This window comes from Lissotriton helveticus, chromosome 10 (assembly GCF_964261635.1).
Source record: "Lissotriton helveticus chromosome 10, aLisHel1.1, whole genome shotgun sequence".
In the NCBI taxonomy this organism is placed as follows: Eukaryota; Metazoa; Chordata; class Amphibia; order Caudata; family Salamandridae; genus Lissotriton; species Lissotriton helveticus.
This window is the reverse complement of record NC_136071.1, coordinates 1,196,918,116-1,196,944,782: the sequence shown is the minus strand read 5'-3', so window position 1 is coordinate 1,196,944,782 and position 26,667 is coordinate 1,196,918,116. Positions and strand designations below refer to the sequence as shown.

Genomic DNA, 26,667 nt, shown 5'->3' with positions numbered 1-26,667 from the left:
GTCACTGTTTGGTATTGGAGGGAGAGGTGCGTGTGTTGGAACCTCTACCGTTGCCATTGTTGCCTCTGTAGCCCCCTCTGAAGAAACCCGGTAAAGCTCTACCTACACAAGCCCATGGCTGCCCCTGGATATCCTGCTGGGCATCAGGACTGCAGCTCTACACGCATTAGCTGGACTGCTTGTGATGAATTTGGGAGGCAAATGCCCTGTGGAAACCAGGAGCAGGGTGGAGCTGTTGCATCAATTCCTGCAGAGGCATTCGTGAATAAATGTGAGCTTAGGAGAAATGTTGGTAGATATGCATGCCCTATGTTTAGGTCAGAGGGAAGAGAGTGGTTCCAGTTTATGCTAAACCAGCTGATTCTTCCCAGTGGAACTGCAGGGTTCAGAGATGTCCATGATGGAGCTCACCTTCGCAGAATGAATGTTGCAAGAGGGGAGCTGTGAACACCAGAATCCTCAAGAGATGGACTTTAAGTCCCAGCTGTCCCTCCAAAAGCTGCAGAAAAATGCAGCGTTGTACTATCCTGGCTTCAAAGTGGTCTAGTCCTGATGGAATCTTAGGCACTATTACTCCATCAGTGACGGTGCCCTCTTTCACCACTTTCACTACTTTCTGCTATTAAAGGCTCAAAGCCCACTGCCAAGGGCTATATGTCGGTTGTTTAAGGCCCAGAACCAAGATTATAAGCCTGAAACGAGACAAGGGCCTATAACAACATAGAGGGCCTTTAACAAGCGGTATAACCTGAGGCAAAAGGGCTATTGGAACATCCCACCCAATGAGGGTGAAAGGTTCTATATTAAAAAGGGAGAAACAAAGACAAACATTGGAGCTCTGGGCCTGTAGCAGCCATTATACGCCCAGAGCTACTCCAGTATCTTCAATGGAGCTATCAACATTCCAATGTTCTAATATAGCCTTAGAGCCCGACTTAGCGGGCTCTACCGGCCATTAAAGGCCCGCTCCAGCGTTAATGGGCCGAGATGAAGGTGAGAGCCTTTAACAAGGGAGCGGACCTTTAATGGTCGGTAGAGCCTGCTAGAAGGGCTCTAAAGCTAATCGAACATTCTGACGCTAGAGGGAAGAATGTTCTAATTACTAAAAACAAAAGCCTCTCGGAGCCCAAGTGAGTTTAAATCCCTTCGTGCTCTGAGAAGCCCTTGTTCACAGTAGCAGTTGTGAACAAGAACATTATTAAGATACTCCTTTGGGGGAAAACAAGGATAGGGAATCAGCGAAGGACAGTGCAGGAAGGGACGCAGAAACTATCTTCACTGTGCCGAGCAGTTAAGTCAAGAGCTGAAGAAAAATAGGTACTATGACAAAGAAATTGCATTGAACCTTGTTTGTTAGCTTATTGTGTGACGAAAATAAATAAGAAATGGCAGCACACAGCATGTCCCAACCAACCACAATGATTAACACACTGAAAACGTTGAGGACTTTTAACATATTGCCAAAGCAGTGGACAGAGTTTTGGATTCTTGCAAGGAAAAAATTATTCATCACAATTTTGGCGCTACAGGAAAGCACACCTACTATTCATAGCCTGTAACTGGATCTCTCGGAGTCTTGGCGAGGAGGTCTCTGACTGCTCCAGGTTCATGACAGAGGCCATTTTGACGGGGTGCAGATTTAGTTCTTGAAAAACATTCTTCAGAAAGACACAAGGGAGGCCTAAGAATGTGATGTTGAATATAGTAACTCTGAGATGGTTATCCGTGACCGCCATCTGAGAAGCCTTTATGGGCCTGGTCCTCAGACATCAGTTGGTGAAATGCATGAATAACCTCTACTACAGGAGTTGTCTAGGAATCACAATTTCGGTGAGGCCAGCACAATTGCTTTTGTGATCAAACAAATGGAAGAGCGTGAAAGAAACCAAAGGGCCAGGTAAAATGTAAGTGGTATTAGAGTGCCTCAAGAAGTGGCTGAAGAACCACCAGAGCAAGTTGTCCAAAATAGGTCAATGAGAACTGGAGCTGTGACAGATTTTAAGACACCTACAAGATAAACCCCCCAACAACAACCAGAAGCAGAAACCATTTGTCTAGTCAGTGGTTGGCCTGACCTCAGGGACTGAAGCTCAACTCTGCATCAGGTCTTCAATGAAGACTTAGATGTGGGGATGCCACAACCATGTGCCAAGCCACTTAGTAGGGAGCTCTCTTCAAAAACAAATTTCACTGGACAGAATCTGAAATGGCCATGAGTAGCAAGAGATGTTTTGTTGAACAGCATAAACTATGAGAGCTATGTGAACTAAGACTGTAAATTAAATAATTTACAAACAAGTCTCAGAAGACCACAGCAGCTGCATGCAAGCCCACGTACCTTCACTGCTGGTAAACTTCATCCTGTCCTGGGCAGGGTTCTGCGCGGTTCTCCGTGGTGGCCTAATGCGGGAGGCGGGGCCTTTTCCAAAGTCTCCCGTTGAGGAGGGAGACTGACACCGTGGCGAGCTGAGGGGAGAAGGGGAGTATCGATGACTGCTACGAAAGGACAGAGAGCAGTCATAGTCATCTTCGTCCTCTAGACTGTGCGTGTCGAACTCCTGGTCACTGTAGGTGCCCCTCCGCAAAGAATGCATGGAAGCACTAGAGCTGCGACGGGACACGGAGGCCGAACTCGTTGCATAGTCTTGGCGGAGACCTGAAAATTGGAAGTCATATCAATTTTAAACTGTTTGTCAATTCTTAACACACAAACCAAACTGGGCACACGCTCTGATCGAATATACAAGTGATCGGTTTTAAGGGCCTTCATTTTACACTTCAACCAACTGTAAAGGACACCATACAGGTACAAAGAGTACATTCTTGACATACAATACATGAGGACCCATCCGGAGAGGTCCACCAAACACTTGCTCTATTGTCAGATTACAGGACAGCCCAGATAGCGGACACGCTCACCACACAGAAACTCCATATTTGAGATACAGCTGCACCTCAGAGCTGTTCCATGAAGGGTTTCTGTAAACTGTGAGCCAAGGGGCAGGTAGGGGAAAGCATGTGTCTGAACATGGCTTGGCTGTGAGATATTTGAACCGCCAGAGTGGGCCATACACTGTAGAGTGGTTGTAATATCTGCAGGCCATGGACAGCCCCCAGCAAGAAGCACAAAGTAACTTAAATTCTAAGACTGGACCTAACTGAACTACAGACTTCTACAGCCCAGAAGTTTGAGGGTTGTACCCAGAAACCATACAAACTATTGACAGTTATAAGGAAGAAGCACAGCCTTCCTCACGACTTTCCTAAAACCTCACTGCCACAATCAATAAAAAGCATTGGTGAAATCAATAGGCCTACACAAGCCGCAGATGCTTTATGTATTCTTTTATTTTTCAACCATACGTAAGAGGAATTAAGAGTCAAAATTAATGAAACGTAAACATGGCACTGTCTAAAGGTGATGTGCATGTGTTTGCAAAATAAAATTAAAAATCACAAGTCTAAATTTGTTTTTTAAAAACATGAACTAAGAGGCAAGATGGGGATACAAGTCCAGGCACTGAAGAGGGTTACTGTTAAATCTGACAGGCACAAGCAAAATGGTAACATCCACACTGAAGAGAGGCAACAGCTGAAGCGATCTGCCCGATGCCCCGTGCTGTTGTGGGCACACGCAAACGGAATGCCACTTTAACAGACTAATGGATAGAGACAGCTGTGCGAAAGCCCCTATGTGCATGGACATTATAATAAAAAAACAGGCTGGTGAAACACCTACAGCACACTCTGGGCCAGACCAGAAAACGGGGTTTGTCAAAGCAGATAGGTCTGGCAATTGAAAAGAGAAATGAAAGGAGGGATGGTCCCACCAGCCCTGGCACGGCCGTGGACAACATTTAAAGCTGATGTGCAGGTGGAACAGACAGTGCCATCATTCGTAGCACAAGAGATCAGACTTCAGAGATATCCTGGTAAATTAACATCATATTACACACATCTGCACAGCCACAACTTGACCAATGATCAGGGAAAGCACAATTCTCGTGTGCCTAATGTGAACTGCTCAGTGAAAGGCTACCGCCTTCGTGGGCCTGTTAGAATGACATGCTTACCTGTAAAGGGACGCCATGCGATGTAGGGCAATTTGAGGTGATTCTTTTGGCAACAGACGTGCTATCCCGAGACATGTAGTTTTACTGTTCTACTTCCCCCCCTCCGGAACTCGTGTCACACACTTGTTTGGCACAAAGTATTGAAACTGATGGATTGAGACACCTGTATTGCACTCTGTTACCAGGGAACCACAGGTACTGTGCTGACCCCAGGAAAGGAAGGATATTAAACTGGAGAAAATGAGTGAGTTTTTACCAGCTTCTCAACTGTAAGGGAGAGAGCAGATGGCATGAGTGAGAGGCAGGGACTTCCAAGTTTTACTGGTCAAGTAAAGGATCCCCCTTCCCAGGCTGAATTCTAGGGACACTGAGAAGGAAGGAGTACGTGGAGTATGGATGACGGGGAGGGGTAATAGGAGGATTTATCAGACTGCGGCTATAAGATGAAGCATGGAGGTAACATCAGGAGGGAACAGACTGCGGCTATAACACGAGGCATGGGGGTAATATGGGGAGGGAACAGACTGCAGCTATAAGACGAGGAGGGGGTAACATCAGGAGAGAACAGACTGCGGCTATAAAACGAGGCATGGGGGTAATATGAGGAGGGAACAGACTGCGGCTATAAGACGAGGCATGGGAGTAATATCAGGAGGGAACAGACTGTGGCTATAACACGAGGAGGGGGTAACATCAGGAGAGAACAGACCATCTATAAAACGAGGTATGGGGTAATATCAGGAGGGAACAGACTGCGGCTATAACACGAGGAGGGGGTAACATCAGGAGAGAACAGACTGCGGCTATAAAACGAGGCATGGGGTAATATCAGGAGGGAACAGACTGCAGGCTATAAGACGAGGCATGGGGTAACATCAGGAGGGAACAGACTGTGGCTATAAGACGAGGCATGGGGTAATATCAGGAGGGAACAGACTGTGGCTATAAGACGAGGCATGGGGTAACATCAGGAGGGAACAGACTGCGGCTATAAGACGCGGCAGGGGGTAATATGAGGAGGGAACAGACTGCGGCTAGAAGACGAGGCATGGGAGTAATATCAGGAGGGAACAGACTGCAGGATATAAGCCAAGGCATGGGGGTATTATCAGGAAGGAACAGACAGCGACAATAAGACAAGGCATGGGGTAATATCAGAAGGGAACAGACTGCGACAATAAGACAAGGCATGGGGTAATATCAGGAGGGAACAGACTGCAGCTATAAGACGAGGAGGGGGTAACATCAGGAGAGAACGGACTGCGGCTATAAAACGAGGCATGGGGGTAATATGAGGAGGGAACAGACTGCGGCTATAAGACGAGGCATTGGAGTAATATCAGGAGGGAACAGACTGGCTAGATGATGAAGCATGGGGTAACATCAGGAGAGAACAGACTGCAGCTATAAGACGCGGCATGGGGGTAATATGGGGAGGGAACAGACTGCGACAATAAGACAAGGCATGGGGTAATATCAGGAGGGAACAGACTGCAGGCTATAAGCCAAGGCATGGGGGTATTATCAGGAAGGAACAGACAGCGACAATAAGACAAGGCATTGGGTAATATCAGAAGGGAACAGACTGCGGCTATAAGACGAGGCATGGGAGTAATATCAGGAGGGAACAGACTGCAGGCTATAAGCCAAGGCATGGGGGTATTATCAGGAAGGAACAGACAGCGACAATAAGACAAGGCATGGGGTAATATCAGAAGGGAACAGACTGCAGGCTATAAGCCAAGGCATGGGGGTATTATCAGGAAGGAACAGACAGCGACAATAAGACAAGGCATGGGGTAATACCAGAAGGGAACAGACTGCGACAATAAGACAAGGCATGGGGTAATATCAGGAGGGAACAGACTGCGGCTATAAGACGAGGCATGGGGTAACATCAGGAGGGAACAGACTGTGGCTATAAGACGAGGCATGGGGTAACATCAGGAGGGAACAGACTGCAGCTATAAGACGCGGCATGGGGTAGTATCAGGAGGGAACAGACTGCGACAATAAGACGAGGCATGGGAGTAATATCAGGAGGGAACAGACTGCAGGCTATAAGCCAAGGCATGGGGGTATTATCAGGAAGGAACAGACAGCAACAATAAGACAAGGCATGGGGTAATATCAGAAGGGAACAGACTGCGACAATAAGGCAAGGCATGGGGTAATACGCGCTCATACTCCAGAAAACAATTATTTGATCTAAGACCTTTCAATACACATATAACGCATTCTTTTGACCTACTTGGAAATTTTCCTTTGCACTGCCCTGATTGCCCTTTCTTATTAAATACTCCTGATTTATGTAAAAGTCAACAACTACGAGCTACTATGCCTTCTCCTCCTGGTTTTATCTTCGTCAGCCATAACTGTCGCTCTCTGCCCAGACATAAACGCAATATTTTTGACTTGCTTACTGATGAGGCGCCTGACGCACTTTTTATTACTGAATCTTGGCTTCACGATTATTCTGGCCCTGACATCACCGAAGCATTGCCTATTGACTATGCCATTGTCCGAAACGACCGTCCTGGAAGTGTGGAAAAGTAAATTTTGTCATGTTCTGTGTCCCTACGTGTCCTCCATCTTATGTTATGTGTGCATGATTAAATATGCATATGTATCCCCCATGTTTGATTAAAGACGCAATTACAGTTGTGTCCATCTCTAGTATGCCAGTTTCCAGTTCTCGTGAATACTATGAATATCAGGCCTATGTAAAGTTACGTTGCCACGTTTCTCAGTGTGCACGTTATTTCATTGAAAAGTCCCCGTTTCTAGGCCTCAAAAGGGCCCGGACACCAGATTCAGCTCCTGTCTTCTGAGTCCTCGCTGAGGAGCGATACAGCCCCCACCTGTATCCTCGACCCTTCACTTACTTCCTGCCTCACAGTGCCCGGCTCAGCCTGGCTCTGCCTCTGAGTCTGCCAAGAGTATGTTATGATTCTAGTTATCAGTCCAGCCCTCCTTCTCTGCATTCCTAAGCTACTGAATCGCATCAATAGTTTCCGTCATTGTCTAGCCTTTACGTCTCCTTGTAAGAGAAATACTGCATTTAATGGTCATTTAATATTCTTCATCACGCACTACATGTAGAATAATGCATGCTCCATTCTTAGAGTCTGTTAGCCTTTACCCCGATAACTTTTGGATTCTATCAACATGTTCTCTAAACATTAGATACTAGATACTGTTTAGGTACATGTCGCCCTGACTCTCCAGACTTCAGTCTCTACTCCTAGCACAGAGTTCATAGCCCCCAGCTTCTCCTAGTAACACGTCATTGTCAGTTTGCGCGCACCATTAGGTTAGAGGTCCCGGCTCCTTAGGTAGCCCCCTCCATGTTTCCGCCCCATTTATGACATATTCTGTTACGTTTGCATCACATGTCTATGTATACGCCCCTGTTACACCCATTTTCACCCTTATCTTTCGCGACTGCTATTGACCACACCCACTGCTCCGCCTACTGTAATTCATTGTAATGCAACTGGTTTAATATATATACTTGTGTACTGCTATTAAATGTGACCCCCATTCCCTTACGCCGATTCTGATCCTGCCCCCGGCAGCGCTGCCATCCTGTTCCCGTGCAGGTTGTCCTGTTCCTGTCCTTTATGCTGTATTAAACCTGCAAACTCCTACTACCTCGAATCTTGACTCTTATTTATTGAGCTATCTGTTATTGCTATGTCCAGTCAAACCTAGATCCGGTATTATTTATTTATATACCACATAATGGCGCCCGAATAGGGACTTGCCCTTTCCCCACGTGCCGGTGAAGCCACGCCGGCCCCCTGACCCTCTGCAGCCGTGACGGAACCATACCGTGCACGTGCAGATATTTCTGCTTCAAGTATCCCTCAGGCCCACGGAGGAGACGGAGGTGGCGGTCCAGCATCCAGACGAGGCGGTGGAGGAACGCGGCGAGTCCCGACCAGAGCCCAAGCCGAGAGTCCAAGGTCCGAGGTATCCGGAGGCCCACCTGTAACTGAAGTCCGAAGTTCGTCCGTCCGGCGTCGAAGCAGTCCAGTCCAGTCCGAGGCCTTCCGTTCTTGCTGCCCGGTGAGTACCATTGCTGGGGTAGTATCTAGACAGGGTCAATCTAATTGACTCTGGTCCGTGGGTTGGTGGTACACAGACCCAAAACGAAGTGTCCACTTCGGTGGATGCGGGTCCTGACGTGTCTCTTTATGAGACCGGTAAGTTTCGTACTGTTTCAGCAGTACATCTAGTTTCTGTTCTAGTCAGTTCTGTTCTCGAGAAATTCATGTATTCTGTTTTCAGTATTCCAGGTAGTATTCTGTTCGAACTGATATTTTAAATGTTCTTCATGTATTTTAATGTCGTGGTATGAATGTGGAGTAATTATCGTGTTCATTGTGTATTGTATTGTGTCTAGATTAACAGTTCAGTCATGCCGTTATTTTCCAGACTACGTCAGTTAAGAAACTAGAAAAGGTCTGTTAGAAGAAGCAGTTCCTGTCCCGCCTAGGGACAGTCCAGGTCATTTTATGTATCAGAAGCATGGCATAAGTGCCATATTATATCTAGATTTATGGGTAGAGTATACCAAACAGTTAGAAGAAAAGTATAGATGGCCCGTATCGGGTACATGGGATGCCGAGTGCATCATGCGAGTAGAAGAAGCATTATGGAAAAAGAAAGCCAGACAGTCACAGAAAGATGCCATCGAGCTATGGCGCAAAGAATCTCATAAAAGAACCGAAAATGAAATCAGAAAGTCAGAACTAAGTAGAGAATCCTTAGAACGAGCCCAAGAAAGGGAACTAATCGAGATAGGTGAACGAGTTAAAACAGAACAGTCAGACAGACAGAGGAATGCCCTCATCAAGGGTATGTATCCTCTTCTCGCCGAGGGCTTGCCAAAAGCGACCCCGGAGGCATCCAGTAATTTTCCGCCACCATTAGTTCCGACCAAGCTACGTCACAAACCGACCGCAGCTGATATTTTTATTTCGTCCTATTTGGACGACACAGTCCCAGAATATGCAAATCCTGTTCCGCCAGTCCCTGTAAATCAGGCAATTCCTGCTCCTCCAGTCACCGGAGTACCTGCTACGGTACCCCCGGTCCAGCCTACATTACAATTTCCCGCCGCGCTGGTACGAAGAGTATCAGTCGACGATTCCAGTTTAGGGGCCGCAGGAGGAGGTCCTCCTGGTACCCCGCCACCGCACCAACGTAGAACGTTGGCCGAGTTACATGAATGTGCGTTACAGCGTACGCCCAAATTTAAGTCCGTTGCAGAAATCCGACGAGCTCTCACTGAATGCCGCTATGATCCAGTTGCAGGTGATGATAGTACAGTAATATATTCCATCCGTGTAAGACGGGTGACCGGGTATTTAGATACCCTACCAGATATGAAAGGAGATCTAGACAGAATATATCGTTTCATCCGTACAGGGGATGATCCAGAAAGTATTGGTGAAGCCATGTCTCAAAGGAAAGCTGAGATCCAGCTCATGTTATTAAAGTTCCTGATTAATTGTCTAATAAGAGAACAAGATTCCCCGACTAAAGATCAGGCCGAAATGAAAATCCTGACAAGGTGGAGTGATAATATAGCCGAGGGTAAACACAAGACTATCAGTAGTATAGAGAGTATGTACAAGAAAATTCGTAAGGAAATACTAAAGTTACACGAACAACGTAAAGCAGCACAAGTAAGCGAGAAAGAAAATGACTTCTACTGAAGAGGTAGAGGACGAGAATCCTGTCAGAATAGCGTATGTAGGAAAATCTAGATTTCCAGACCGACATTCACGTCTAGACTACAAGAAAACTGTTCCTCATCCGGCACCAGAACAAGGTTCTCTGGAACAAGTATTTCAAGCTACCGATCACATTCTGAAATCACGAATCGGTTACAGTGAGTTAAGTACTATGCATGAACAAGAACTAGCCCGATCAGCAGTCCGATGGATTACTGATTCTACCACTTTTCCAGACGAAATAGTGGCACAAATGTTTCTGAAACTGCCCCCAGCCGAGCAACGACTGGTGGGTATGTATATGATCCAACACCTCATTACTCTGTATGAGGGTCAACATTCTGATCCAGGTCCGTTACACGATGTCCTGAACGAGTTACTCCAGTATAGATGGAAAGGTTTAGGTACCGATTTAATTAGTGTCATTCTAGAACAGCGCCACAAATATAGAACGTTTTTGAACCCGCATTTTGTTCATGTCTCACCCCCAGAAAGTAAACCGTTTTACATAGACAGACAGAATCCGTTACGAGAAGTACACCCAGTTAGGACAACAGATGGTGAAATGCAACGAGTGTTTGTTTACACTCCGATTACAAAGATGGAACTCTTAGAGATGAAGAAATTAATTCCCTGTCATGACAAAGATCCAGCAGGGTTCCACCGAGAATTAAAAGACATGCTCCGTATGGGAGAATACACGTATCCAGATATTATTAAAATGCTAAAAGTCTTATTGCCCGCAGGGGTATACGAGAAACTCAAGGAAAAAGATTGGGAGGTGGGAGAGAAAAAGATCGATTGGGCAGTTCTAGAAGCTGAAGATAAGATACGAGTACCAGGTACCGGTCTAGGAGAGAAATGTAAAGAATTACCTGAACTGTTAATACAAGTTTTGCCCAGATTATTAGCAACTAAAAAGGAAGACTGGGATGCAATCTCAGCCTGTAAACAGAAACAAGATGAAGACACTAGTGATTTTTATTCTAGATTTGAAAAATGTTTTATTATAAACAGTGGCCTCAAGACGAGTAGCGAGTCATACCCTCATCTTTTTGTTACTAAATTAGTCGAGAATTCAAGTCCACAAGTTAAGAATCGAGTTTTGAAAGTCGAAAGTACCTGGCAAGCTAATACCCCGTCCCAGATGTTACAGATGCTCCAATACCACCAGAATAGAATCAGAGAAGAGCAAGATCATGAAAGAAAACGTATGAAAGACACGAAAATGAAAGTACTAGTTGCACAATCTATTCCACAAGACAGTCAGAAGAGGGGTACGAATCAAGCCAGTCATCCTGCAGTTCCCGTTAAAGGGACATGCAATTATTGTAAACAGCCAGGTCATTTCATAAACGAGTGTGCAGTTCTGAAACACAACATAGCTACTGGTAAGACTAAAGAAAGACCACGTCCGCCTAGACAAGAACAAGTTTCACAGATTTCTCAGCCACAGAATGCACAACAGACAGTTCCAGCACCGCAGCCTATTGCTGCAACACAGCATGTTACACAGCAGATGTACCAGTATGCACAATCCGAGTATCCAGAGTATCAGCCATATTCATGAAACAGCCTAGAGAGGGAGGTAGGCTTGCCTCTCATCGAGATACCTGTAGATCAAGAGGGTCCCTATGTTCATAGTCAAGTACTAGGGAAAGACAGAAAGTTTCTGATTGATACAGGGGCAAGTAGGACCACCATTAGTCACGCCGAAGTTCCAGGGGCTCCGCTCTCAGGCTCTAGAAATGTTTCCCTTGGATTTTCAGGAAAGCCTATTGTAAACGAGATATCTAAGCCAGTTACTCTAGAAGTAGGTCCATTGTCCCGCACTACTGATCTGTTACTTACGAAGTCATGTCCAGAAAATTTATTAGGCATTAAAACACTGAAAGAATTAGGTGCAGTTATTTGCTGTTCCCCAGAGGGAATACGATTGTTCCTACGTGACTTCAAGGGTCACTATGTATTACGAGATTTTGATCCGAGATTGTCTAATGTTCCGCAGCATCTATGGGCGCAAGGTCCAACTGATGTAGGTTATATGCAAATCACACCCCATCGTGTGACTCTTAAGCCAGGTGTGGTCCTGCCACGAATCAGACAGTACAGATTGCCACCTGAGGCTGTAGCAGCCTTATCCAAAATTATTGACGAGCTCATCGCTCAAGGAGTAGTTGTAGAAACTGACTCCAATGTATGTAATTCTCCGATCATTCCAGTCATGAAACGTACTGATCCAAATGCACCCCCAGTATATCGATTAGTGATTGACCTACGAGAACTTAATAAATGTATTATTCCCCAGTACCCAGTTGTCCCAGATATCTCTTCTCTATTGACAGCTATTGATTCCGAAGCCTCATTTTTTACAGTCATAGACCTCAAGAACGCGTTTTTCAGTGTCCCCATTCATCCAGACAGTCAGTTTCTTTTCGGATTTTGTTTAAATGGAAGGAGCTATATGTTCACACGAGCTCCTCAAGGTTTCACAGAAAGTCCTAGTATTTACAGTCAAGCACTTAAGAGACAACTAGACAATATTCACATGCCAACTGACACTGCCCTGCTCCAGTATGTCGATGATCTACTGATCACAGCCCGTTCTGAACGTGCTTGCGAGCGAGCATCCCTTACAGTCTTGTATTTCCTAGCAGAGATGGGGCACAAGGTGTCCCCTTCTAAGCTTCAATTCTGTGTCCAGCAAGTGATCTATTTAGGCCACTTGCTGTCCAAGAGGGGTAGGCAGTTGACACCCGACCGTATCCAGTTAATAGCGAGTCTTCCTCAGCCCAAGACCCAGAAGGAGGTACGTGCTTTTATCGGCCTCACTTCTTACTGCAGACAATGGATTCCTCAGTATGCATTTCTAGCTAAGCCACTGATACAGTTAACGACACAGGAGGCAGCCGTATCGACTGTCCTCCCTTGGACATCTGAACATACACTTAGTTTTAATGAGTTAAAGAAAGCCCTATGCCAAGCTCCAGTTCTAGCTACACCGAACTACAGTAAGCCTTTTACACTTTGTCACTGAACGTGAAGGTACAGCATTATCTGTTCTCACACAAGATCAAGCAGGACAATACAAGCCCTGTGCTTATTTTTCGAGCACATTAGATCCTGTAGCCCAGGCTCTGCCTGCGTGCCTCAAGTCAGTTGCAGCCACAGCACTAGCTATCAGACAAAGTGATTCCATAGTATTAGGACATTCCTTGACAGTACAAGTTCCACACTCCGTGGAAGTTCTTTTAAACCGAACACAGACTCAGCATTTGACAATTGCACGTTTAACAGGTTATGAATTGACACTGTTCCAGCCACACATAGAAATCAGACGCTGCAACGTTCTAAATCCTGCAACACTGTTACCGTCAGTTACTTCAAATCCTGCCACACACGACTGTGTGGAAGTAGTTAACATTATGACAAAGCCAAGACAAGATCTGACAGATATTCCATTACCAGATCCAGACCTGACACTTTATGTGGATGGTTCATGTATGAGAACAAGTACAGGAGAACTAGTAGCCGCGTATGCAGTGACTACTGACACTGAAGTTATTGAAACACACCGTATTGACACCCTGTCTGCTCAAGCGGCAGAGCTAGTTGCTCTGACTCAAGCCTGCATACACGCCAAGAACCTGAAAGTTAATGTTTACACAGATTCACGTTACGCATTCGGAGTTGTACACGACTTCGGAGTACTCTGGCAGGAGAGAGGTTTCATGACTTCTCATGGACTCAAGATTCAGCATGGTCTCCTTATTCAAGCTCTGTTAGATGCCATACACTTACCGACATCTATTGCTATCATGAAATGCAAAGCACATACGAAAGTTACTGACACTATTTCCCAAGGTAATGATCTAGCAGATCGCACAGCCAAGCTTACAGCACAGACACCAGACGTTCCAGTTAATAAGACACCGACATACACTCCAGATCTGACTACATGCATGACAGTTAAGGACCCCACTCAAGATGTCATAGATATCCAGTTACATGCTACTCCCGAGGAAATCAAGAAATGGTCCGAACAAGGAGGGGTCCAGACAGATCAGGGATGGGTAACGAAGGGTAAAGCCACATGGTTTCTCCCCGACTCTATGGTTCAAGTCATTATCAATACCGCACATAGTCCAGCACATTTAGGAGAAAAAGCTATGTTAGACAGTATCCAGAACATTTGGTTCAACAAGCATTTACGAGCTGCAGCCAAGCAGAAAGTCCGTACCTGTATGATATGTTGTCAGTTTAATCCAGGTAAAAGTGTCCCGGTGGAACAAGGCGGATTCCAGCCTCCTGACCACCCTTTTGAAGTCCTCCAGATGGATTATATTCAGATGGAGCGATGTCGAGGTTTCAAGTATGTCCTTGTAGTTGTATGCGCTTTGTCCAGGTGGACAGAAGCATATCCAGTCCCAGATTACACAGCCGCGACCACTGCCAAGCAGTTGGTTCGTGAATTCTTCCCCCGCTACGGACTCCCTAGAGTCGTATATTCTGACAACGGCCAGCCATTCTCATCCGAGTTGATGAAACATGTTTCCCTTTTGTTAGGGTACCAGTGGAAGTTCCATTGTGTACGCCATCCAGAAGCAGCCGGTCTTGTAGAGAGACATAATCAGACACTGAAAATCCGAATTGCAAAAGTATGTAAAGAGAAAGGTGTGGACTGGCTAGTAGCTCTGCCAGTTGCCCTATTTTATATGCGCATGGTCGCGCACTCCAGATCAGGTCTGTCCCCTTATGAAGTCGTATTCGGCCGCCCCCCTAACATGTGGGGTACACCTAGACCCCGAAGTATTACCGATGTTTCAAGTAATATGCTGACAGATTACCTAGCTTCCTTGATGTCTGCCCTCAACTCTTGTCGTTCACAGGTTGCTGCCGCATTTCCAGACAATACCGAGGTGGCACCGCATGAAATCGTTCCCGGATCCATGGTTCTTGTCCGAAATTTTGATCGTTCAAGTCCGCTGGAGCCTCGCTGGAAGGAACCCCGACAGGTCCTCCTGACCACCCGTACTGCCGTCAAGCTGGAAGGCAGGAAGGGCTGGGTCCATTTGTCACATGTGAAAAGATTTTTTGGATTGAAACCTGTTTCAAAGAACATTTCCGAGGATCTTAAAGACTGCCAAAGTACTATTCTTAAGGACTGTCCCGCAAAAGACATTGCTACGAACCCTTCCCTGTTAGAGAAAACTCCGCAACAGGAGTATAAGCTTAAACTAAGGTCTAGTAAAATAAGTCAGCCAGTTTGATTGTCTAAGTCCTCCCCTAGGTGAAACGGTTAGACCGGTTTCTGACATGTATATAATAGACCCCCACAAAGAGAGAGTTAGTGAGAACTCTAAAAGTTGCACTATTATTTTATGTTTTCTGCTATATTTTAGCATTATGATTTCCTGCACCAGTTATGCTTTTTATTTGTATTTTTCAGTTTCTCATGTAAATAAGTCTGCTAATGTTACAGTAGAGCACACGTTTAGTGATCTGCCTCCTCATGAACTCTCATATCGTCTTGTTATGCGTAATAATTCTTTTATCCGCATGTTACATTATTCACACCAGACCAGCAATGCCACAAATTGTTGGGTGTGTGGTCGACTCCCCCCTTTCCAGACACCGAAGGGAGTTCTGCCACTCTTTCCTTATCCATTTTCACATAATGGTTCGTGTGGAGCATGGTCCACGTTAACGTCATCCTCAACAGATATGTCTTTCCTGAACAGTACATGTTTCCCAGACAAGCAAGGTCTTCCCCACAGAACAGGGTTAGATCTAGAAAATGAAGTTTATAATTTGGGTAATTATTCTTCGAATTTCATGGTCCTGAATGTTCAGTCTGATTCTACTCCAGACTTACCTGCTATTTCAGTACTACCAGTCAAAGGTGAATTATGTGTCCGAAATAATGGTTCCGTACATGTAGGCCATAGTGATTGTACTACTATCGTCAAGTATAGCGACAGTGGGAAATCTATTTTTAAAGCTTCACGTCATTCTTATTTTGTTTGTGGTCAGACCGCATATGTTCGTCTGCCCCTTGATTGGGATGGTACATGTTACATTGCCTTCCTACTGCCACCAGTTTTCCTAGCCCCACCTGACTATCATAGGAATTCCCTCCTAGTACATACTAGACACAAGAGAAATTTCCCGATTGTCGATTATACTGAAACTGCTCTAGAACAATACATAGATATCAATAAAGGTGTCTTCCCCTACTTAGGTACTGTTGTAAATAGTAAACTGATACGTAGATTAACCAGAACACTTGAAGCAGTAGTGATTGAGACTACTTCTGCTCTAGGTAACTTAACCGAAGAACAATCCTTTATGAGAATTGTCGTGCTCCAGAATCGTCTCGTCCTTGACGTCATACTGGCCGATAGGGGCGGGGCTTGTAGAGTCATCGGATCTAGTTGCTGCATTTTCATTCCTAATAACGCACCGTCTGTTTATTCAGCTATTACCAGACTCCATAAAATTGCCCATATGTTACACCAAGATCCAGGCACCTGGACATGGTCCGGTTGGTTCTGGAATATAATTTCCGCCTGGGGATGGAAAGTATTGTCATTTCTGGGTATTGCAGTAGCGATCATATTCAGTTGCTGCCTCTGTTTACAATGTGGCCCTGCGATTTACGGCATTTGTGCTACATCTTGTATTCCTAGTCCCGAGTCCCGTCCTAAATCCCGTTCCAAGAAAATTCAAGACGAGCAAATGATACTGTATGAAATGATAGATGGTATCATGAATATTGATGTTTCCTGATGGAAACGTAGTGACAAGGAGGGAATGTGGAAAAGTAAATTTTGTCATGTTCTGTGTCCCTACGTGTCCTCCATCTTATGTTATGTGTGCATGATTAAATATGCATATGTATCCCCCATGTTTGATTAAAGACGCAATTACAGTTGTGTCCATCTCTAGTATGCCAGTTTCCAGTTCTCGTGAATACTATGAATATCAGGCCTATGTAAAGTTACGTTGCCACGTTTCTCAGTGTGCACGTTATTTCATTGAAAAGTCCCCGTTTCTAGGCCTCAAAAGGGCCCGGACACCAGATTCAGCTCCTGTCTTCTGAGTCCTCGCTGAGGAGCGATACAGCCCCCACCTGTATCCTCGACCCTTCACTTACTTCCTGCCTCACAGTGCCCGGCTCAGCCTGGCTCTGCCTCTGAGTCTGCCAAGAGTATGTTATGATTCTAGTTATCAGTCCAGCCCTCCTTCTCTGCATTCCTAAGCTACTGAATCGCATCAATAGTTTCCGTCATTGTCTAGCCTTTACGTCTCCTTGTAAGAGAAATACTGCATTTAATAGTCATTTAATATTCTTCATCACGCACTACATGTAGAATAATGCATGCTCCATTCTTAGAGTCTGTTAGCCTTTACCCCGATAACTTTTGGATTCTATCAACATGTTCTCTAAACATTAGATACTAGATACTGTTTAGGTACATGTCGCCCTGACTCTCCAGACTTCAGTCTCTACTCCTAGCACAGAGTTCATAGCCCCCAGCTTCTCCTAGTAACACGTCATTGTCAGTTTGCGCGCACCATTAGGTTAGAGGTCCCGGCTCCTTAGGTAGCCCCCTCCATGTTTCCGCCCCATTTATGACATATTCTGTTACGTTTGCATCACATGTCTATGTATACGCCCCTGTTACACCCATTTTCACCCTTATCTTTCGCGACTGCTATTGACCACACCCACTGCTCCGCCTACTGTAATTCATTGTAATGCAACTGTTTTAATATATATACTTGTGTACTGCTATTAAATGTGACCCCCATTCCCTTACGCCGATTCTGATCCTGCCCCCGGCAGCGCTGCCATCCTGTTCCCGTGCAGGTTGTCCTGTTCCTGTCCTTTATGCTGTATTAAACCTGCAAACTCCTACTACCTCAAATCTTGACTCTTATTTATTGAGCTATCTGTTATTGCTATGTCCAGTCAAACCTAGATCCGGTATTATTTATTTATATACCACAGAAGGACTGGAGGCGGTGTGGCAATAATTTTTAATAAAAAATATCAATGTCATTCTGATCCTATTATTTTAAGCAAATGTGATGCTCTTCACTTTAAGCTCACTCTAAACCCCAACTATACTATTACTGGACTTTTAATGTACTGTCCCCCTGGCACTTCTAATTCTTGGTACACCCAATTCTTGGATTTTATAGCTTCAGTGCTCGTATCTTCCAGTAATTTCTTTGTCATTGGTGATTTAAATTTACATTTGGACAACCCCAATGATAAGGCTGCTGGTAACTGTATCACCGATCTTGCTGCTATGAATTTAATTTTACACAACAAGGGCCCCACCCATAGGGGTGGGCATCTTTTAGATCCTATTTTTTCAAACTCTTCGCAAATAACATGTTCTCCTGCTTTACCTGTCTCTTGGTCAGATCATTATCCAGTTAAATTTACTGTAGCTACCAATAAAACTCTGACCACACCTAATTCCTCTCGCAATTTTAAAAGGAGAATCTGGAAGAACTTGGACACTACAGCTCTCAACTCAAAGCTTCTTGATCTTTTGCCTAAATATCGACCTAATTTAGACAACATGAACTCAGCTGCTAATTCAGTGAACTCCTGGCTCCTTGATGCTATAAATATCTGTCTTCCTCTTACAAACAAAAGAAATGTTGTTCATAATTTTCCCGCCCCATGGTACAATGAAACCCTTCGTCTACACAAAGTTCAATGTAAGAGACTAGAACGGGCCTGGAGGAAAGATTACTCTACTGTTGCCGGGCTTACGTATAAAGCCGAATTGAAACTATACCACAAGGCCTGTGCTCATACCAGAGCCACTTATGTTACAAATTTGATTACAGAATCCATAAATAAATCTAATGTTTTATTTAAAGTTGTAAAAGACCTTGCTGGCTCTCAGACAGTTGCTATACCCCCTCCTCTTTCGAGTAAGAAATGTGACGAACTTGCCCAGTACTTTACAGCTAAAATCGACACAATCTATAGAGATATTAAATCTCTTGAGAAATCTACTGCCTGCCCTTGGTCACCCCCCATTGCCACTTGCCCTCCCCTGGCTTCTTTGCAGACTTGGCCTGACCTTGTTCCTGCCACTCTTTTAGAAATTCTAAACAATATTAAATCTGGCTCACCCATGGATCCTGTACCCATTTCGGTTCTACGTCAGCTTGAATCTTCCCAACTTGAAGTGATCTGCTCTTTACTTAACGCCTCTCTTGCTTCAGCCACTGTCCCCCTTTGCTGGAAGCATGCAATGGTCACCCCACTTCTCAAGAAACCCACTGCAGATCCTAATGTTGCTGCCAATTTCCGGCCTATCTCATTGCTGCCAGCCTTTTCAAAAATGTTGGAAAGACATGTTCATTTGCATCTCTCTCACTTTGTCACTTTCAATAATCTTCTTCACTCATCTCAATCGGGCTTTCGCCGAGGTTTCTCTACAGAAACCACCCTACTTGGTGTAACTGAGAACATTCGCCAATTATTAGATCAAGGCGAAACGGCTGCACTGATTTTGCTTGATCTCAGTGCAGCCTTCGATACTGTCTCCCACAGTACCCTTCTCAATAGCCTTGCCTCTTTTGGCATTTGTGACAAAGCTTTACTCTGGTTTTCATCCTTTCTTTCTGACAGGACTTTTCAAATCTTTTCTAATACTTCCACTTCTAATATCTATCATTCCCCTCATGGTGTTCCCCAGGGTTCTATTCTTAGCCCCCTCCTCTTCAATCTTTATGTTGTTCCGTTAGCCCATGTTGCACAGTCTTCTGGCCTTAACCTCTTCACTTATGCTGACGATTCTCAGATTGTGTTTTCTTTAACTCAAGCAGACCCTTCTTCTCCTTCCTCCCTGCAAACTGGTCTTAGTGACATCTCTCGCTGGATGAGCCGGAATTTTCTAAAGCTTAACAGCGATAAGACTGAGGTGCTCGTCTTTGGCAACAAGCCTGACCTTTGGAGTCCGAGACACTGGCCCTCAACGATGGGCATTCTACCCACTCCATCGGAACGTGCTAGAAACCTAGGGGTCCTCATTGACAGGGATCTGTCGTTGAAAGACCAGGTCAATAAAGTCTCAGCCACCTGTTTTACTATTCTTAGATGGCTGAGAAAGATCTTTTGGTTTCTGCCATCTGACACACAAAGATCTGTTGTGACGGCCCTGGTGACCTCAAGACTGGATTACAGTAATGTGCTCTATCTTGGGGCCACCAAGGCGATCCTGCATCGTCTCCAATTAGTTCAGAATGCTGCCGCCCGGCTCCTGTGTGGATGCCGGAAATATGATCCAATCACGGAACGCATTAAGCAACTTCATTGGCTTAATATTGACAACCGAGTAAAATTTAAGGCACTATGCTTTATGCATAAGATTAAAATTGAGGTTGCTCCCATCTATCTTCAAGCACTCGTTAAGCCTTATGTACCTACACGCTCACTTCGTTCTTCCTCCCAACATCTGTTCTGCATACCTAGGTTCAGGCTTTCCAGAGTGGGAGGCCGTTCCTTTGCTGTATTGGGACCTAAACTGTGGAACTCTCTTCCTGTGGACTTACGAATGGAGCAGTGCCATCTCCGTTTTCGAAAGGCCTTAAAGACCTGGCTGTTTGCCCAATAACCCCTTTCTTCAGGATTAACCATGTTGTTTATTGTCAATTAGCGCCGGGAAACCCTTACGGGTAGCTGTCGCGCTCTATAAGATTAATAATAAATAAATATCAGGAGGGGAACAGACTGCAGGCTATAAGCCAAGGCATGGGGGTATTATCAGGAAGGAACAGACAGCAACAATAAGACAAGGCATGGGGTAATATCAGAAGGGAACAGACTGCGACAATAAGGCGAGGCATGGGGTAATATCAGGAGGTAACAGACTGCGGCTATAAGACGAGGCATGGGAGTAATATCAGGAGGGAACAGACTGTGGCTAGAAGATGAAGCATGGGGTAACATCAGGAGAGAACCGACTGCAGCTATAAGACGCGGCATGGGGGTAATATGAGGAGGGAACAGACTGCGACAATAAGACAAGGCATGGGGTAATATCAGGAGGGAACAGACTGCAGGCTATAAGCCAAGGCATGGGGGTATTATCAGGAAGGAACAGACAGCGACAATAAGAAAAGGCATGGGGTAATATCAGAAGGGAACAGACTGCAAGAATAAGACAAGGCATGGGGGTAATATGAGGAGGGAACAGACTACGACAATTAGACAAGGCATGGGGTAATATCAGGAGGGAACAGACTGCGACAATAAGACACGTCATGGGGTAATATCAGGAGGGAACAGACTGCAGGCTATAAGCCAAGGCATCGGGGTATTATCAGTGGGCTTCATATATGGGTTTCATATTAACGTACGGCTATCCAGCTGTGAAGCTTGCACCACCGCGCTGAAAAGAAAAGCGGGTCCATGATTTGGACTGTCCATGTCACCAACGGAACAGCAAGTTTTTTTTACTGAACTATGCAATGTACATCAGCAAGCCCACTGAGGGTTGAAAATAATATTGACTTTTGGCATCTTTACACCCACCAGGGAAAAAAGAACATGAACTACAAATCCCAGCATGCAAAGAAGGAAAAATAAAACACCCACTAAATGAAAAAGTACTATGAACTATCCATCCCAGCATGCATGGATACTAATGAGCATTCCACTAGAGGCAATAAAGAGCAATTTTGAAAATGAATTGTTGGTTTGTGCTAATTGTGTGGATACCATAAGAGGAGCCTGTGAACAAGGGCTTTGGCAGCCCGAAACGCGTAAGGCAGAGAAAATATTGTTGTTGGAATTGCATGTTGTTTAAAAGAGTGGAATGACAAGCTGTCGAGTGCAGCTTAGTCTGTCCCTACTACCTACTTTCTTCCTGTAGGCGCGCCATGACCTGCACGTCGGTCAAGTCCTGTAGCTTGTATCCCATGGAGATGGAGTCATCGGAGGTACTGAGCTCGCTGTCGACGGACGACTGGGAGCTCATCGTTGAGTGGATGCTTAAGTAACCTGGGAGAGAAACAGAGAAGACCATTAAAAAGTAGGCAGCATTACAAGTGTCCGGCAACTCAGTGTGAAAAACAGTAACAATTCAACGTGTATAAGTGTGAAGTTACGGAGGGGAGGGACACTCTGGAATGCATGAAATTATAGATGGACACTGTGAGCAGACATGAAAACCTGAAACCAGATTTTAGGCATGGCACAGAACCTGGTTACCATTAATAACCACTGTAATTAGCGTCCCCAGTTGTATCTGGAATAATCTGAGTAAGTGGGTTAGGAGATGTAAGAGCCCTCCCCCCCACTTGTTCATTGAAGATAACACAATTGTAATTTAGTTTTGTTTTTTATAATGCAAAAAAAGACTCATTTCTGAAACCTCAGGCCCTATTGGGTGTGGGAGCCAGATGAAGAGGATGAGGCATGGTGGTAGCAGAGAAAGTCTGCTTCACTTTCATGCACTGCCCTGGCTGGAACTTTAGCTTTCCACAACCTCATTTATTGCTCACTCAGAGCTTATTTCATCCAATCTTTGAGATTTACAGCACTTTTCTTAGGAGGAGATATTCCATTTGTGCTCTCAGCTCTGGGTGGAGTAAGAGATATAGCTTTGGGGGTTGCCTCCATGTTTAGCCACCTGAACTTTGGTTGGCGAGTGGTTAGCAATATGGTTGAGAAGGACTGTGGTTTGAGTGTAGTGAGAGGCCAAGCTCTGCAAGCTGCCCTGCTCCATACACTCAGTTCCTGATGCACCTACAGCCCAGAAATCTCAAGTACCAAAAACCAGCTCATTTTGACACATTTAATTCTATTTTTAGTAAATGCTAGCCTGGCTGCTTGTTATGTAGTTTCCAACTTTCAGATGATTTTTCGAGAGACGTCTGTATAGCAGGTTGCAGTAATGCAGTCGCCCCATTACAAAGGACATGGTCAGCTCCAACAAGTGCCTCGCATGCAGCATGCTTCTGAGCGCGGACAGCTGGTCAGAGCAGGCGAAGAAAGTGGGGTTTGACTTTCATTCTGCCAATGGCATTTTTCTACTGTATACTATGGCAATATATTCCTTTTATTTTGCTCACCCTTGCTGTCTTGGATACTCTAATCATTGTGAGCTGGTCTAGCATATGTGGCTTGTACAACTTAAAATAGAATACTCTAAAACAGAGAACCAAGAGAGCGAGGACATCAGGAAACATCAAAGGCAGGGAGGACACTAACAGAGCTTCCCCAGCGGGCTCTAGAACTGGAACTAAGGAAACGTTGAGAATGTGTGGCAATAAGAGGAGGCTGTGGCCGGCTGTAAAGTTTCATAGAAGCGGGGTCTGAGAAAGGAGTAAGTACTAAGGATTTCCAGTCTGGATAACCAGTGTCCCAGCAGGGAGCCTGAGCCCTGGTCACTACCACAGCAGTAACCACTGAGCCCTCTTTAGGTCCGGTACATATACCAAAAAACAGCTCTGCTTGCAGACGGATAGTGATACTCGCTTCCTGACTAGAAGCCTTGGGAGGCGGGAGCAGAAACAGACTCATTTGTAGAATAAAGTCCGAAGCCATCAGTTGAGGCTGCATCACCCCTGCCGTTCTCTCGATTTCGTCCCTGAAAGGTCTCTCGTCTTTACCTTGAAACCTATAATCCCAGAGTTGTGGGTACAAAAATCTTCGCAATTCACGTGTTACCCTAACTTTGTATGACTTTCTGACTGGTCATGTTTTCTTACAATGGACTGGACAGTGAGGGAGTGTACAGAGGGTGCAGCTTGTTTTGCAGTTCCTCCAGGAAAGCACAAGGCTTCGTTCGGTTGGATGCGAGGACACAACATGTACCAGCACACGTAGTACGAGTGACTACTGCCGACCCTCAGCAGGTTGTGGTAGCATCTGACTGCTAGCAGAAAGGATTATATGGCGAAGGGACATGTACCGCTGGAAGAGACTCTACCATCAATTACCCTTCAAGTAAGTGATTTGTTTCAAGTCCTTGCGTTAGGACAGGGTTCTCCAAATTCAGTCCTGGAGGGCAGATACTTGCCGTATTTCTAAGATAACTACATTTATCTAAATGTGGATATGCTAAAAATCTGGCATGCATCCGGCCGTCCAGGAAAGACTTTGGAGAAGCCTGTGTTAGGAGGTTGTCACCTTCGAGAACACAAGTGTAGTGGAACAAGATGGAGGTTCTCCGCCATGTTGCTCATGTCTGAGGACCACACCTCGTCTAGCTATCCCCCTGCAAATTCTCTAGCACAACTGGAGAGGCTCAGGGGAATCGACGGACATCCTTCCAGGCCGGAGCCCCGCCAAAGAGTGACCAGAACTACAGGTGCCTGCCTGTTCTTGCATGAGTTGCTCTGGGTTCAGTTAATTCTCATTCCCAGCCCTTACTTGGGAGACTGACCAAGATTGAGCCAGCACGGTCCTCACAACCAGGAACCTACACAGCTGGAGGGGTCTTGCTGCAGCCTCTGTTAACTCCTTCGACTCCCTCGCTCTGCTCCCTCAGATGTGGCTAGGAGTAGGAATCTGACCATGGCAAGCTGCTGGAGCTTCACGCAGACGCTGTAGGACTTGTTGACATGCAAGGGATCTCTCCCCTTCTCCTCCACTTGGAGACAGATCTTGTGCAGCACACTGCTGGTCCAGTAAACCTGGGCTATTCTACACAATTCTAGTATTCTTGTCAGTATCTGAATTTGCACGGGGTAGCTGCTGAAGATCCTGCAGTGTAGAGTTCGTTTACCTTCGTGTTTCATTAACTAAGCGCTTATAAGAGCGCTTTGGACTGTTGTAATATCCTTGCATGCTGCTGTTGTAAAGGGCATTTTACCGGTGCTCCTTTTACTCAAACCTTTCTGGAGTTTTTAACCGAATAATCAATTTATAGCATGTCCTTTGATGGATGCCGGAGTCTTATATTTCTATGGCTGTAGTACTGTGTTGCTGTCAATCTTAAGAATGTCTCTGTTATTCTGAATACATATTCACTGAACTCCACCCCAACTTTCACAAACTGCCCTTAGTAATATGACCACAGTGACATTAACAGTGACCTGAAGGGGTGCTCTTCATTAGTTTCGGAATACGCTAGGGCATTGGGGATAAAAGTGACCCTTTTTGTGTATGTTAATATCCAGCAAAAGAAACAAAGGATTCAATAAAATAAAACAAAACAGAGGCCTTAAAATTGAAGATATATTTAAAAAGGCAGTCTCTTTCCTGATGTGCTTTATATCGGTAAATAACTACATTCTTTAAACAAGCATTTGCAATGCAATAGGTCTCGCATTTCAAGAATTTGAGCTATTCCCATTGTAAATGACAATGTCTTTTATTGATGTGTTTTGAAAACCTGCAAGCGGTGCCTAAACACGCACTTTGTGCTTATAGTCCTTACTTATGAACAGCAAGGCTGGCAGTAAAAGAGGCGCAGTTACTGCCAGCCTTGTTTCTCATAAGCAACGACTAGAAGTACAAAGTACAAATACAATTAGTCGCTTTGAAATGTGAGAAAATAATGATCACATTAATTCCAGATTAGGTTGTACTCTATGTGGAGATGATGAAGGGAAATTTACAGAAGGTCGAATATAAATGAGATGTGGAAGGTGCAGTACAGCAAGCTGCACCTAGATGTCCCTAGTGAGCAAGGCACCAGCACTGTTGTCTAGGTGCAGTACCGCAAGCTGCGCCTAGTTGTTCCTAGCGAGCAAGGCCCCAGCACTGTTTGTCTATGTGCAGTAGTACAAGCTGTGCCTAGAGGTCCCCAGTGAGGATCATAAACTTTGAAGATATGGTCAATCTGCCCTACCCATAATCCATTGCATGCAAGACAGTACCACAAGTACATTCAAATAGCTATGTCCATGTATACAATTAGTAGCTTTGAAATGGGACAAAATAACTATTATATCAATTCCAGGTTAGGATGTACTTATATGGAGCTGATGAAGGGAAATTTATAGAAGGTCCAACATAAATGTGAGATGTGCTAGTGAGTAAAGTAATCACTGCCAATCTAGTTTAGGACTAAGTGAGTGCCCTGTCTGAAGGCCTTTATGAAAGCACTGCCTTGAGGGTGTAATTAAAACCTAGGGTGTAACAAGGGGAAACGGAAGAGGGAATGTAGGGGAAACGGAAGAGGGAATGAAAGGGAAGAGGGAATGAAAGGGAAGAGGGAATGAAAGGGAAGAGGGAATGAAAGGGAAGAGGGAATGTTGGGAAAGGGAAGAGGGAATGTTGGGAAAGGGAAGAGGGAATGTTGGGAAAGGGAAGAGGGAATGTTGGGAAAGGGAAGAGGGAATGTTGGGAAACGGAAGAGGGAATGTTGGGAAAGAGGGAATGTTGGGAAAGAGGGAATGTTGGGAAAGAGGGAATGTACGCAAGTGACAGAGGGAATGTACGCAAGTGACAGAGGGAATGTACGCAAGTGACAGAGGGAATGTACGCAAGTGACAGAGGGAATGTACGCAAGTGACAGAGGGAATGTACGCAAGTGACAGAGGGACTGTACGCAAGTGACAGAGGGAATGTACGCAAGTGACAGAGGGAATGTACGCAAGTGACAGAGGGAATGTACGCAAGTGACAGAGGGAATGTACGCAAGTGACAGAGGGAATGTACGCAAGTGACAGAGGGAATGTACGCAAGTGACAGAGGGAATGTACGCAAGTGACAGAGGGAATGGACGCAAGTGACCGAGGGAATGTACGCAAGTGACCGAGGGAATTGAGGGAAGGAATGTAGGGAAGTGAGGGAAGGAATGTAGGGAAGTGAGAGAGGGAATGTTGGGAAGTGAGAGGGAATGTAGGGAAGTGAGAAAGGG

The 26,667-nt window shown here is 45.2% G+C and overlaps 1 protein-coding gene across 3 annotated transcripts in view; it reads right to left on the bottom strand.

Annotated features, from left to right (window-relative positions):
• Window positions 1-26,667, bottom strand: part of LOC144784941 (SLAIN motif-containing protein-like) — a 227,660-nt gene that overhangs the window by 59,199 nt on the left and 141,794 nt on the right. For all 3 annotated transcript variants that reach the window (XM_078664055.1, XM_078664057.1, XM_078664056.1), the window contains 2 exons: window positions 21,714-21,854; window positions 2,339-2,656 (listed from right to left, as the gene is read on the bottom strand). In XM_078664055.1, coding sequence (XP_078520181.1) covers window positions 2,339-2,656; window positions 21,714-21,854 — 459 coding nt within the window. The remainder of the gene's footprint in view (window positions 1-2,338; window positions 2,657-21,713; window positions 21,855-26,667) is intronic.